We start from the raw sequence: 15,502 nt of genomic DNA, 5'->3' as shown, positions 1-15,502 counted from the left end.
CAGTTGTTAGTTCGCCTTGCCCAGTTAGAATACATTTTGCAGCCAGTAACCATTCCCAGTTCATTAAGTGCCTGACCTCAGCATTAACACCCCCTCTGCTCGGGTTGCCTTGGAAACAAAGCTTCCTGCGCGTAATCCAAGCTTATCTAGCTCTTTATCCTACATGTGACCCTTAATTACTTGCTAAATTAGAATGGTTTTCTGAAAATCGCAAGAGGAGGTTAATATGTTCTTCCAGAGCTGGTCAAGCTAAGATGACACTAAATTCACAGGGAATTCAAATTCCATGATCCCTGAAGGCGTCTCTTTCAGAAAGAAGATGAACTTTCCCAATGGGAGGCAGTGTGCCATGATAATGCTCCTGTCACTCACTTTCCTTGCCCAGCTTGTCCAGACCCAGCTTAATCCAGTGTGAACAACGGAGTAAGTAAATATCAGGTTGATTAATTATGGTGCAAGATTCAGTAACCACTTGTCTTCTGTAATTAACATTGTAATTGAAATTCAACAATATACTTCATACACAGATTGCTGGCCTAGGAGGAGGAGCAAGGGAGAATCTTCAAGGCTGGATGACAGGGAGATGAAGCTCACTAAAACAGGACTCAATATATTAATCGTCTTTTTTGAACTGTGGTACATTTTAAGAAATTCTTCTGCCAAAAAATAGGGGTGTTTTTAAAGGCTGGATTGATGATCTTAAAGGTCTTTTCCAACCTTAATAATTCTGTTATTCTAAAAAGAAAAATTGTTACTTCCAGATGACTTGGAGTAGAGATGAAATGGGTTAGGGTTAGGGTTGAAATGTGCCTTAAAGTTTCTGAAAGTCTACCTTCCCTTCACTGATTTGATAAACAGACATAATGAGAAAAGGTAATGCTCTCTAAGATGCCCAGTGCTTTTCCTATCCATTTTTTTCCAGTGGCAACTCAAGGACAGTGAGTCTTTGGCTTAAATCAGTGGCTTTATAAAGCTGTGCTAAGGCTCAAATGCTAAGGCATGGTCTCAGGAAAAACCAAAACTAAAATCCTCTGTAATTTCCACACAGCATTTAGTTACTTGCATATATACTGAAGCACAACCAGTGCAAAAATCCCAGTCTGTTTCAGCATTCCCATCTACTGTGACACAGAAAATAATTCTGCCTGTGTGCAAAGGCTTGCTTTCAGGAATATTTATAAAAATCATGGACTGATCACTGCCGTGGGAGGAGACCTGACAGGTCCTCTGGATGTAGACACAACCACTTGCATTTCTGCTCAAAATCCTCAAGCTCAACACAAGACACCTCAAAAGTTTATTAGCATAAGCAGTGGTTCTCCCCACACTTTTTAGGAGAGTTATTTGTTTTCATTTTTTCTCATCTGCCCTTTCCAGTGTGGGCTTGTTAATTTGTCCAAATGCTCTGAGCTCTGGAGGTTGAAGGAGAAATTTATAGTTACTGTGTGTTCACAGGGGTTTTGACTTCACTGATGAGACCTGTGGAAAATATAATGGCGTTTTTATAAGAATAATGACAAACTAAACCAACTACTTCCAGGTAGAATTTGAGACAATGAATGCATTTCATTTGTTACAATTGTACAGAACTATGATTATACAGATTATCATACTGTCAGTGCTCTCAGTTCCTGCCAATCTAATTGTGTTTCAGGCCAGTGTGCCATTTTCTGTTCTCTTTGCTGAGCCTTCATTTCCATGTCACTGGCTTTGAATTCAAATGTATTTTTCACAACAGAATTCAATAAAATTTTTATAAATAGGAAACATATTTTCTTTCCTCTAGTGAGCTCATGTCGCAGAACAATTTGAAGAAACTTAACTTGAAGAGTCTAAAATGCTAATATCTATAATTTGTGAGTCTCTGGATGTTGTCCTGCATTGTCACAGAAGATTGGAGGGCAGTTTTCCATGCCTGGAAAGAATACTTTTAAATGAGTTTCCATTTTCAAAGAAGGTTTTACAAATCCCGCATGCATAATAGTGAAGACCGTGTCTATGCCAATGCCTCTAAATGGCAAAATTTCAGCCTGTTTCCACCTGTGTGGTTAAGCGGAGAAGAGGGAATTGTTTTAAGTGCTTTTGGGCTTCTAGTCTCCTTCAGCGCGGTTCTGGTATTTTATTGGCATCAATTCGGAGGTTACTGCCAAATGTAGGAAGCAGATAGGAGAGTGAATCATTTGCTCTATTTGGATCTCTGATGTGCACACCATTTTATCCTCCTAAAGTAATTCTGAATTTTACCTCAGAAATTACTTTCTAGATCTTAAAATGACAGAAAAACAGCTGAGTTTCCTGTGTCTACAAAGCTGTCAAGAAGAGACTCCCAATTCCTTTGACATCTCTCACATATATGATCTAAACCAGCAAAATAGATTAATAAATCAGGGATGTTTTAGAATATTGTTGGATGGAAGACACTATACAAAACAAAACATCAAGCACTTTCTTCTCTATAGAAACAAGTGTTAACTGATCAAGAACACTCAATATATTTATATAGAGATATTTTAAAATTTATCTCAGAAACATTTTGCTTGCCAAATCTCACCTGGTCACATATTTGCTTACTCCTTTGTGTAGCTGAAAAAGAAGTGAGAATGTAAGGTTTTAATTTCACCCATGCTGAAGGAAATGTGTGCCATTTTAGAAAAAGAACTTAATCTCTCCTGAATGCCTCCAAGATCATCCTCTTCTTTAGCAGGCTCTGAACCTACTTACTGAGTTTTAGATTGCTCATACTCGCAGATTAAAAGGAAAAGAAGGGATGTCAGAATGAAATTGGTATGAAAAATGTAGAACGAAACCCAAGGGTATAAAGAAACTAAAAACAAGCAAACAAAAAATAACAAACACCAAACAAACAAACCCCCCCCCACTCCTGATAATTATTTTCTTCTCCAATAAGGCTGTAAGACATGCTGCTAAATGAAAATTGTGAGAATGAAAAAGGAAGCTCTTAACTGTTGGTTCAGTGCTTGATTTAACTCTGAGACAAGCCCTGCCCCTGCTCCGTGACGCTGCACACTGACAAACAGCCGTGTTTCTCATCTGGGCAGTGTCGGGGGCTCTCCCGCCTGTCAACACTGTCACCTGTCATGGCTGGGGCCTGCCTGCCACCTGAGGTTTGCTTTGCCCGCCTCTGCGAAAGGTTGGCCTCGCATGTTGGGAGAAACTGTGTGGATTTCCCCGCGGGACTTCCGACTGCTTTGCAAATGAACTGAAAAGAGCCCGTGGAAGTGTGGTCTTACCTAAGAAAGGAAAGAACAGATTATTTATCGTTCAGACATTCTGTGCACTGTTAGCGGCTCGCAGCTGTCCGAGAAGCCGCACGAATGAGACGGACCCGCCCACCAGCTAACAGCGCGCGGCCCCTCACACCCACCCGGCCCACTCCCCGCCCTCAGCCCGGCCCACTCCCCCTCCCTCGGCCCGGCCCACTCCCCGCCCTCAGCCCGGCCCACTCCCCCTCCCTCGGCCCGGCCTGGTTCCCGCCCCGCTGCCCGCCCTCACCTCAGCCCTGCCTCTCTCCCCGCCCCACGCGCGCCCTCCCCCGCGCTCGTCCAATCAGGGGCCGCCCCGCTGGCCCTGAGCATCGTCCCGCATGTCGGGCAAGATGGCGGCGCCGCTCGCGCCTTTGGTACTCCTACTCGCCCTCGGCTGCCCGGCGATCTCCCGCGCACAGACCACGGAGGGCGCGTCGGCTGCGCCGCATCGGCGCTTTGAGTACAAGTACAGCTTCAAGGGGCCTCACCTGGTGCAAGCAGACGGCACGGTGCCGTTCTGGGTGCACACGGGAAGTAAGTGCCGGGCGGGGTTGGCCGGGCCGGGCCAGTGGCGTTCCCGAGGCTGAGGCAACAGTGTCCGGTCGGGGGACGCGGGGTCTCGGAGACAAGCCGAGGGCAAAGCTGGGCGTGCGTGCCGGCCGCCCCTTCGGGCTCCACGTGGTACCAGAAGCGCAGAGGAGATTCTGCGGTGGCGGGGAAGTGGCCGGGCCCGCCGGGCTCCCACCCGCGGGGCGAAGGCACCTATGGCCTCCTGGTGTGGCGGCTACGGGCCCTGGGTAGGGGACTCGTGGCACTGCCGGCAAGTGCTGATGTGTCACTGCTGCCGCGGTCGAGGTCGGCCCGGGCCGTGCCGCCAGAAAAACTGCTGGGTTTCATCGTCTCAAAGCTCAAAATGCAAAGTGTGCCTTGGCGTATAAGGCTTGGTTGAACAACGTTTGTTCGGTTTCTAAGCACTCTGGGTTAAGGGTTCTGCTGCTGTGCTCTGAGAGGCTTGTTGCCTTTCCTGAGTGTCCCCTGTTGTGAAAGGTGTTGACATCTACAGTTCCACATTTGCACAGTTTCTCTGCAGTAACTTCTGCTGTGGTTTTGATTTTTGTCAGACTTTAATTTAGTTGCTACTATTTAATTCTGAAATGTAACTTTTTAACTTGACATTATGCTGTAACTGACATGAAGGAAACTGTCTATAGATGAGGGCCCTTGCTTTCTCAAGAAAATAATCCCTAAAATAAATGTTTAATGCAAGCAAATTAATCTCTCTCTGAACGTATGCCTGTTGTTCTTTTGCACTACTAAACAAATTTAGAACATCTTGATTTTTTTCTAGATGCCATCCCAAGTGCAGATCAAATCCGTATAACAACCTCATTGAAAAGCCAGAAAGGCTCAGTATGGACAAAAAACAAATCAATATTTGAATACTGGGAAGTAGAAGTGACCTTTCGAGTTACAGGAAGAGGCCGCATCGGAGCTGATGGATTGGTAGGAGCAGTTTCATCTAACTGAGAAAAATAAATGTGCTTTAAAAGTGTGTCTTGACTTATGACTTTTTGCTTTCTTCATAGGCAATCTGGTTTACGGAAGAGCAAGGCTTGGAAGGTCCTGTTTTTGGGGCAGCTGATAAATGGAACGGTGTTGGAATTTTCTTTGATTCATTTGACAATGATGCAAAGGTTGGTTGGAAGGAAACTCTTCAAGCAAAGATGACAAATTTTCTGCCTGTTGAGGAAAAAAAAAATGGGATGTTGTTTTCCTACTCTTACCCTTATTCACATCAAAGGGATAAAACAAAATAGTCAAGTTTCCCTTATGCTGGAAACACCAGTTTCTATGTGTGTCTTCAGAGATGCTCGTTTTCTTGGAAGAAATCTGCCTTGAGCAAAGATTTTATAGCAGATGAGGATGACAGTTGCTGTTTTCAATTCTCAATTTTCCAATCCAGAATGATCCTGATACTTAAACAATACATACGAGGTCTGGTTTGGTGCTTTTGCTTTCCCTGCACAACTTTGGCTTGCTTTTAGTCATTTTAGACTGATTTTAGTAGTAGGCTGTCAGGGATGTTGCTGATATTTCCCCTCAAATTAATCTATTTGTGTGCCATTTCTTTCCCTAGAAAAACAATCCTGGAGTGATTGTTGTAGGTAACAATGGAAAGCTGCTGTATGACCATCAGAAGTAAGTTTATTTTCAGTGTTATTGCTGAATGCTTGCTTTTGAATGATGAAACATTCCATGAAACCCTTTGAGAAGTATTATAAAGGTTTCTTTCATATGAAACTTTGTTGTTTCCTTTATATTTGAGGGTTTCTGTTTCGTAAAACACTGCTTTGGCAGTGTCAACAGCGAAATTGGCAACTGATGGATATTTAAGGGGCATATGCCCTTTGGGATGGATGAACTCAGAGAAATATAGGTACAGTACAGACTATTGCTTGTGGGGATCCTCCACAAACAGCTAATAACTGGAAGAAGTTACTAATTGAAAGCTAATTCTTGTTATTATAATTAATTGGCTTAATCTTGTTTTTTGATTGTTTATCAACAGCACAATGGACACCATTTTGTATTTCAGAGAGAAGAGGTGCCTAGCTCAATTTGTGCAGACACTACAGCTCATTTCTATCTAGGTTCCCAGGTGCAGGAGTATATCTGAAAATTATATCTTAGACTGCATCTTAGAAAACAGATTTCCCCATTGTTGCATTCCCTCTGCATTTTGTCCTGTGTACAGCATGCAGTGCTGAGGATCCCTGCAGAAAGCTCAGTGCAATTACAGAACAGCCTTGGAAAAGCTTACAGATTGAAAAACTGGGATGAGGTTGCTTAGTGAGAGTCTTTTTTGGCCCAGTTGATTAATCATAACACAGAATTTTTTTATATTCTCTTTTTGCACAGTGATGGATCCACGCAAGCACTGGCATCCTGTCAGAGGGACTTTCGGAACAAGCCCTATCCTCTGCGAGCCAAGATCACATACTACCAAAAAACACTGACTGTAAGTCTGAAATAACAGAATTGCTTGTCTTCCTCAGCTTCTTAAATGTGAGACTGGGTTTTCACAGACTTGCAACAAATATGTTCATTCCAGTGTTGGAAATGTGGAGCCTGGCAGCAGAGGTTGGAAGGAGGTGCTATGTTTAAATGCTACACAGGTTCTTTTGGCTGCATTAGAATGCAGGTATTGCTGATTTTTCTCATGTGGCTTAGGAGGCAGTCATGCAAGCACACTCATAATGGGCTCAAACTCTTCCCAGTTGCACTTGACTTGCCTGGAGAGGTGTCCCAAAGTCAGGATCTGTTTAAGCTACAGGTGTTTGAGCAGCTCCTGACCTTGGTATTTCTTAAGCTGATCTTAGCATTGCAGAGGGTTTTGTAGCTGATTTTTGAAGCAGAGGTTCTTGAAATGTGGCTAAAAAACTAAAACCATTTAACAGTAGATTTAAATGTTCTGCTTGAGTCTTCTCGCCTCCAAAAAATAGAAGACTTTGAAGGCTTTGAAGACTGAAGGTTAAAAACCACTGGTATAAGGGAGTCTTTAAGACTTCTTAAATTCAGTTGAATTGTGAATTGCTTCTAGGTAAGGAGAGACAAATACTAATGTGGTGCCAGGTTGTGAAAGCTACAGAGTGTGAGTTTGATGGCTTCTGATTCCTTCTGGAAAGGTGCTGTTCATATATTCACAGGTAGCAGCCATAAAGTGCAGAGCTATCATTTTGTAGCAAGTAGAAGTTTCTCTAAAAGTAAACATGATTGTGTGTAAAAGAGGGCAGACCTTGTACTGTGTTGTGACGGGAAAAGCTGTCTGTCACTCTTGAATGAAAGTTAAACTTCAGCCCCCAAAACTGCTCTGTTTTCACATGGGCCCTGATGCCTCTTCTAGGAACTCCTCTGTCCCAGATGTTGCTGTTAAACTTAGCAGTTCTCTCTTTTTCCAGGGATGCATTTGCAGAATCTCCCTAAGCTTTGAATCAGAACTGCTAGGGATGACTGGTGTAGATCAAGTCTGTGCTGCCCAGAACCTTCTTGGGATGTGGACTTTTGCAAACAGAATGCTTATGTGAAATGTTGGCAAAATGTCTCTTTCAGAAGATAGTTTTTGGTTTCCCATATGAGCTGCTGAGTTACCCAATAAGTTGTATTTCGTGGGCATTACTGCAAACTGACCAAAAGAAATTAACACGAATGTGGTGAAAATCCTAAGTGCTTGTCCTTCTAGGTATTAATTAATAATGGCTTTACTCCGGATAAAGAGGACTATGAATTCTGTGCCAAAGTGGAAGATATGGTGTTGCCATCACAAGGGTACTTTGGAGTATCTGCAGCCACAGGGGGACTTGCAGGTAGGAAATGTTAAAAATTATGGCAAATGCTGTGATGATTTGCAAGGCTTGCCAAGAGAGGTTGGTTGGGTGGTTGGGTTTTTACTACTGGTGTTGATACATTATACCAGTTTTTGACCATGATGATATAATTAATCCTCTTGCAGTCCTAAATTATTGATATGATTTTGCCTTTTCCTGACTCCAGCTAACGAATTTTTGTGCTTTCCTGACAAAGGCCCTGTATAGTCTCATTCCCCACTGCACAGACTTTTGTGAGGATGCTGTTTTTTCAAGGTCCTTTGCAAGTGGAAAATTGGCTTGGGAATTACAGACATTTGTAAGGTGGTTTTGTTTTGTTTGTTGAATACAGATGACCATGATGTGCTGTCATTTCTGACCTTCCAGCTGACTGAGCCTGGGAAGGAAGCAGTAAGCATTTTTATGCATGATTAATAAAATATTTTCTTGTGCATGTTATTTTATGTGTGGCACCAGATTATGGCATTTCCTCTTGAGTCATATGTGGCATTACTGTTTCACGATTTTGGCATGTAGCTGTGCTGTCATCTGATTTAGAAAAATTAAATTAGTATTGTAATATTTCAGTAATATTGTCATTAATATTCTCAAGACCAAAATTCTGGAAGCACCACAGAAGCAACAAAACTCATGATGTCAAACCAAACCATGCAGTACTACAGAGTACATTTTCTTTTGGAAGTGGGCAAATACCTCTTCTCACTTTCAACTTTCCCTACTTATAGAATGATTCTGTACTGCTAAACAGCATTTATCCATGTAAAACTTGTTTACATTTTCTGTTGGGAAAATTTTCTAGTTGCTGTCCAAGAGAATGTGTGGTTTTTCACTTTAGCTAAATGTATGAATGCACTGCAGTAATTTTGTTTATATGTTCACATCTGAAATCTGAACAGCCTTGCTACAGTCAGTTATGTTAAGAGTGGGGGAGAACATGAGAAAAATCTCACATGTGCCTTTCCCTCTAATAATGTTTTAAAGCCAACACCAGATGCAGAAATCCCTCAGAAAGATAAAGAGAAGTATCAAGAAGAGTTTGAACACTTTCAGCAAGAACTGGATAAGAAGAAGGAAGAATTTCAAAGGGAACATCCTGATGTGCAAGGACAGCCAGGCAAGTTATTTGAGCTATTTCTCAGTTGTCCAGGAAAACATTTGTTTTCCAGGGTGTTCAGAACTAGGGATACTCTGGCTGATCTTGCTAAGTTCCCACTGATGTTACTTACATTATTTTAAAATCTTTAGAAACAGGAAACACATTACAGTAAAGTTATTCTGGTGGTGCCTGGATTGAGAACAAAATGAATGACTGTAAACATGGTGGGAATTATGAACAACAGTAGGGAGAGAAGGTCATGCATCCCTCTATTAAGTGGTGATTAAGAAAGCATGACCATTTTTTCATTATTTAAAGGACATCTTTTTGATCTGTTTCTGCACATTCATAGAAAACTTTTTTAAAGGTGGGCTAGTGCATATCTTGGAACATCTGCTTACCATGGAAAAGCTTTTTAATGCTTGCTTAATGCTGGGCAGACAAGAACCTGATTATTTGAAAATATAATGGAAACCATTTGTTACTTCTATGGATTTTAATAGCTGTATGTTACTGCAGATACACTGGGAATGTACTTTGGGCATCTAGGTGTGAAATTTCAGGTGAAATTTCATCTTTATTGCTCATTGGTAAGTTATGACTGTTCTAAAGGTCCTATACATTATTTTGATCTGCATTTTTGAGAATACAATTCAGCCTTTCTTTGATAAGAAATAATCCCTTTGCCACAAAGTCTTTTGGACTTTGGGATGGCAAAGTTGTGGAAGGTAGATAGATGCGGATATGTTAAGAGAGCAAGTGCAACTTGTGAGGAGTGTGCACATGTGTGTGCCTGTGCTTTTCTCTTAGCAGCAGATGATGTTTTTGAAACTGTGAGTGATCGTGAACTGAGGCAGATCTTTGAGGGGCAGAATCGAATTCATCTGGAAATCAAACAGCTTAACAGGCAACTGGACATGATTCTGGATGAGCAGAGGAAATACGTCTCTGCAGTCACAGAGGAGATTGCCAAAAGAGGAGCTGGGTTTCCAGGTCAGCAGGGACAGGTAAATAAAGTCCATGGTAATTCAGAGCCCAACCTGATTTCAGCAGTGGGATCCATATGTTTTTTCCAAGATACGTTGATCTTTTTCCTCCCCCTGCCCCTACCAGGTTTCCCAGCAAGAGATAGAGACAGTTGTGAAAACCCAAGAAGAGGTCATTAGACAAGTAAAGGAAATAAGGTAAACACCTTCCAAATATTATGGCTGTGTTTTTAATTTTATGATTTCTATTTAAATTCTCTGTATTATTTCAGTTTTGCAAACTTGAAGTTTGTGTTAGTTCCTTACTGAAGACTCCCTGCATATATTTAATTACTGTAATAAAGTCAGTTCATGCCCCAAGGATTGCTAAGCTCTCTAATTTAGTAAAGAAATTTTTAAATTAATTTTTTTTTAAAAGCATCTCTTTTTATTATCATGAATTCCACTTTGACAGGTAAGTTCAGCCTCTTGGAAACAATGAAGTGAAGCCCTTATTTTGACGGTGCTATACTGCTAAAATAGATTTGTGAAGATGCTTGTGTGTGATGGGGATGCCTCAGTACTTCTTTTAAGATGTTATACTGCTGCTGTCTTAATCAGGAATGGCTTTAAGCTGGTTTAGCCCTTCATTTGTAGCAGCTAAAACATTCCTTACCTTGTATTAAAAAAAACAACAACAACAACAACAACAAAAAATCCTTCAGTTGTGCTTTCTTTCCCCCTGTATTAGTTTGAGGTCTGCTCTTGTGATTTATCTAAGTAGGTCAGTTTTTTGTAGAATGAAGATTAGAGTGCTTCCATTTTTGCACTTGTTCTTCAACAGAAGCTTTTATATTAATATTCTTGACAAATCTTTATACCTTGCAAGCAAATTAGATTTTCTTGTTAACATTGGCAGTCTGCCCTTGTAGTGACTACTTACCAGCTTGGAGTTTGCGTAACAGCATCTTAATACTTTTCTTAGATTAAAGAAATGCTTTATTTAGAGAGAGAAATAAACAGGCCCTTGGTGCATTGCTTGTCATCCCGCAGGAAAAGGACTTAGGAGCCAAGTAATTTTCTTGGCAAGATTGTGGATTTCTTTATCACCTGATTACCAAAGAATCTTGCATGTTACTACAATAGAAACTGTCAGCAGGGTGTTATTAATGCAAAGGTCAATATAAATGCAATTTGATACAGCCTGTCTCTATTAAGGGGAATTATTTTGCTTTTAACAAAGACTGGATCAGTCTGGGGGAAGGTGGGTGTGCAGGTTTCTGTTCATTATGTAGATACAATTCTGTTAGGAGGGGGAAGAACCAAGTGAGTGTCCCACTTGTGTTGTAACAATGTGAGATGTGTGGAAAGACAGAATTGCTATCAGTGGTTATTAGGCAGTGGGCATGTAGGCTTATTTAAGATAAAACCTTCCAGTGATACATTTACTTCTAAAATATATTATAACACTAACTGCAAGTCCAGGAAAATGAAAAATTGCTGACCAGTCTACAGAGAGCTAGGAGTGCTCCATGAAAGCACTGAAGTATGCTCCCATCTGAACCAAGTGGAAATTTTTAAGTAAATTAAAAAGAAATCCAAAGGCATACATTTTGATTATCTATATTGTTAATAATGAAGAGATTAACATTCACATGGTAAATATTTTAGCTGTAGAAAAATCCTCTTTGCAACTCAAAGGAAGCAACACAGTAGGGGAAAATGATATAAACGTATTGATTAGAGATTTAAGTTTTTTTGCTCATTCACTAGTTTACCTCAAACCAAATTAGTTATGAAACCTCAGCTTTTTCTGGATTTAATTTCATTTGTTGTAGAAGCAAAATGAATTCACAATAACACAGTATTAAGTATTATGACAATGCATATGGGAATAGAGTTCCTCATATAAATGGTAATCACGAAACAAGGATGTACCTAAATCTTTTCTTATCCCTAAAGCCTCTTCCTTGCTTTTATTTCTTACATGACTGTTTCTATTTGCTTATTTATTTATTTTTCAAACTGCTTTTGGGTTTCTTCAAAGATTGCATTAAACTCTGCTGATCCTAAAGCCTTGGCAGGCGCCTCAGACAGAGCTCTTGTTCTATAGCCCTCATCAGTCAGGTAGGCAAAACAGATGTCTGGCAACAGACTATTTGCTAGTTCTTATTCTCAGCATGACTGAGAGATGGGGCACTGTACAAATGGCAGCTGTCTGCACAATTGACTATTTTAAAAAATCATAGTTTGACTAAAGGATGATTTCTTGAGAGGTGTTCTTGAAAGCTAGTAAAATTTGCTGCCTTTTGGTGCCACTATGTATTTCAGCATAATTCTAATGAACTGAAAGTCCAGAATAACTGCTGTTTGTAGAAAAGCTGGTGTGTGTTGAAAGCTGGTTTGTTATTTGTCTTGTTTCAGAAGTTCTGTGACTGATGCTCTGAGATCCATCAGTGGGGCTCAACATGCTGGCTCTGCAGGTGTCTATGAAACAACTCAGCACTTCAATGACATCAAAGAACACCTTCATGTAGTAAAGAGGGACATAGAGCATTTAGTGCAACGCAACTCGGTAATTTATGTGCTGGGAGTGTAAAGCATGAGTGTAACATGGATTTCTTTGGCTGTCAGTGAAAAGCTGGGATGAGCCAGCATGCAATTTAGGGAGCAATTAATCCTTCATTAAGCTGCTTCACTGAAACTATGCTGCCTTGACCTAACTGCATGATCTGGGTCTTGATGAGAAGTTTTGCATAAAGAGCTTGATTTTTAGTCTAATTTGCTGTGGAAACAAGGTCAAGCAATTAGGTTTTCTGGGTGCTTTTTTTTTATGTTTGTCCCCCTACTTAACAGCTCTATAAAGAGGAGATTCTGTGGTGCTCCTGCACACAAGGGAGAGCTTTAATCAGGGGGAACTCAGGCAAGCTCTGCTTAAGGCTTCTTAATGCAAAAAATTTACTGTGTTCACATTCAGGAATACCTTAGTCTAGCCTAGGTAGCAAGTAAGCTGAATTACCTTATGATCTGTAGAAGGTCCTTTATTAATTTACCATATTTATGTATTCTTTCCCATAATACTCTCAATTTAACATCAGGCAATTTGTCTGAGAAATGTAAAGGCGGAAAAGGAGAATGAGGACTAAGATTATTTTTCAGAGTACTGTAGTTTCTCTCAATTTTCTGTTTGTGCTCTGATATCTACATCACATTGCAAAGCACTTGTTTTGTAAGTCTTTTGATGGGATGTTGTTTGCTCTTTTCTTGATTTTTAAGCCATCCAGTGAGAAACAAAAGTGTCCAGAATTGCCACCATTTCCATCCTGCTTATCTACAATGCATTTCTTCATATTTGTGGCGGTGCAAACTGTGTTATTCATTGGTTACATCATGTATAGGTAAGTCTTGTGTGGCTTAAAGTCAGCAGGGCAGATGGTTTTAGAACTGCTGACTGATAATGCCATTGGAATGGTATCATTGTGTTAATCTTGTTAAAACAAGCAATCATTCAGATCAGAAGAGACCTTGGGAGGTCTCCAGTTCAATCTTCTGTTCCACACTGAATTCAGAGAGGGTCACTTGGGATTTAAATTGGTCAGGTCTTCAAAAGCTCTAAGAATGCAAAATTTACAACTGTCCCAGAACCCAGACCTGGAAATGTTGAATTATCATAAATGACGTTTGGTTCATTTTACCCCCACTCACCTACCATGTATCAAGTGGGAACTTGATAAATTTTCAACCTGTTTTGTCTTTTTTTTCATCTAATCTGATTGGGATGGTCTTCCTGTTATCTTTCCCTTCCTTGTAATGTCATAATGTTGAAATTCTATTTGCATTGATGAAAAGGACTACCTCCATGCTTGGTAGTTTTTTTGCCATCAGCTGGAGTGGTAATTTCCAAGACAAACAGTTCTTTGTGATTCCAGCGCCTGGATGTGGTTGATCCACAGAGTCTGTATCCACTAAGAAAATTAATGGTCTGTGCCAGAGGGAGAAGGAAATCACACTTTAAGTCAATTCTTTCCCTGCTTAGTTGCATAGGTTTCCTTTTCTAAGATGATATTTAGGCCTATCAGATGTCGAGAAGCTTCAGAAAATGTTCAAGAGTATTTTAAAAGTCAGTTTTTGTTCTTACATTGTTTCTGGTTTGTGTCCAGAATGTGGGGTTGTTTGTTTTTGTTTTTTCCTTTTGTGTCTGATGCAAAATTGGAACTACAGTGATGCTACCCATGTCTTCATGAATAGAAAATATTATGTTATCTTCCTGTGATATGACTTATATTTTCTCTAAGTCTCTGTTGATAAAGAATGGAATCTTCTAATCCTCATATAAATGAACATTTAAAGCAGTTAGCTAGTTTCAAATTAAAAAGACTTGAAGAATTCTTTTCTGCCTTTTCTTTCAGGAGCCAACAAGAAGCAGCAGCCAAAAAGTTCTTTTGATGACCTATTCCACTTGTGTGTACATAACAGCAGTCTGTATGCACAGAAAATTCTACACTTCTGTAAATGAGGGAAATTTTAATGTTGGATATACTTCAATATTATAAATTATTTAATTTTGCTAAATAAAATGAATTCTCATTTTAAGTCTTGATGCTAAAAACAGGGCGCAGATGCTGGATGGGGGAAGACTGTGCACCCTATCTCGGTCTGTGTTTTCAGCTGACTTTTTCATAAATACTGAAAGGCCAATTCCCCATTCCTCTGCTCTTGTTAAGATTCCGGAGGAGGAGTTGAAACACCCAGGCTTGGTGTTTGTTCAAAGTGTGAATTGCAGATGGATGATTTGTGCGAAAACTTGCTACGAAGTGTCCTGACATAGCAGTTTAAAAAAAAAAAAAAAAAAAATTCCAAACCTCAAAGAACCATTCTTGTGTGGGATTTGTTGGGGGTTTTTTTTTGGCAGGCACAAAAATTTACTATAAACATTTTATTTGTTTACCACTTGGATCTAACAGTATAAGAATATTTTAGTTAGTTCTTATTTAAACACTTTTTAATACACGGACACAAAGACCTTTAAGACCCTGACTCTTGATACCTGATGTAAAAAAACAATTATACAGAACATGCAAAGAAAGGCTTCTCTCTCTGTTTTGCAGTTTGATTTTTGGGCAGTGAGAAAAAATGTGATAAAGTGGTTTCTTCAAGCATATTGTGGGACTGATTTATTTTTTCATAGTTTCTAGTCTGTCTGTCATTTTTTGGGAGATTTGTGGAACTTTTCCAGCAAAGGTGATTGCTTTATACATCTTCCATTCTGCTTCTATCAAGGATATGTTTAGTGTGTGAATTGTTTTTACTTTTCTAAAGCTATCTTGTGTCTTTCATGTATCAAGTACAGATGCTTTGATTTAAATCTTGACATGGTGAGTATTGTGAGCTGCAGGTATTGAGTGTTAACCCATTTCTTCACAAACTTGCTTCAGACATGTTTGTTAATCTGTAGAACCAATATTTTGTGTCAATTCCTGCTTGGATATCAAAAGCTTAAGACTGTACATGTGATTTTGAGCTTTTATCAAGTGAACATTTGCTTCAGAAAAGAAAGAAAGCAGAGGGCCCAACTTAGGAATGTGAAATCAATTAATTTTGCTTTGTTTACATATCTGTGGTAACTTTATCCTTGAGTTTTATGTAGAATTAGAATAAATATTTCTGTGGTTTCCTAAATTCTATAAAATACACCAATGCATCAGGATATTTTACTTAGAAGTGTTAATTTGTTTGTCTGAATCTGCAAAAATTATCTGTAATATGACTACTCCTATTGCATTTCTACAG

General features: G+C 39.8%; 1 protein-coding gene across 1 annotated transcript; it reads left to right on the top strand.

The window, feature by feature from the left end:
- Window positions 1–3,616: 3,616 nt before the first annotated feature.
- Window positions 3,617–14,940, top strand: LMAN1 (lectin, mannose binding 1). The gene is made up of 13 exons (XM_062512930.1): window positions 3,617–3,800; window positions 4,615–4,769; window positions 4,853–4,960; window positions 5,404–5,465; window positions 6,186–6,285; window positions 7,507–7,630; window positions 7,983–8,041; window positions 8,633–8,765; window positions 9,558–9,754; window positions 9,861–9,931; window positions 12,137–12,287; window positions 12,989–13,110; window positions 14,122–14,940. The coding sequence occupies exons 1-13, from the start codon at window positions 3,617–3,619 to the stop codon at window positions 14,156–14,158; spliced, it is 1,503 nt and encodes a 500-aa protein (XP_062368914.1). The 3' UTR covers window positions 14,159–14,940.
- The last annotated feature ends 562 nt before the right edge of the window (window positions 14,941–15,502 follow it).

The sequence above is a fragment of the Cinclus cinclus genome, chromosome Z, assembly GCF_963662255.1.
Source record: "Cinclus cinclus chromosome Z, bCinCin1.1, whole genome shotgun sequence".
NCBI classification, from domain to species: Eukaryota; Metazoa; Chordata; class Aves; order Passeriformes; family Cinclidae; genus Cinclus; species Cinclus cinclus.
This window is presented reverse-complemented; position numbering and strand designations above follow the sequence as displayed.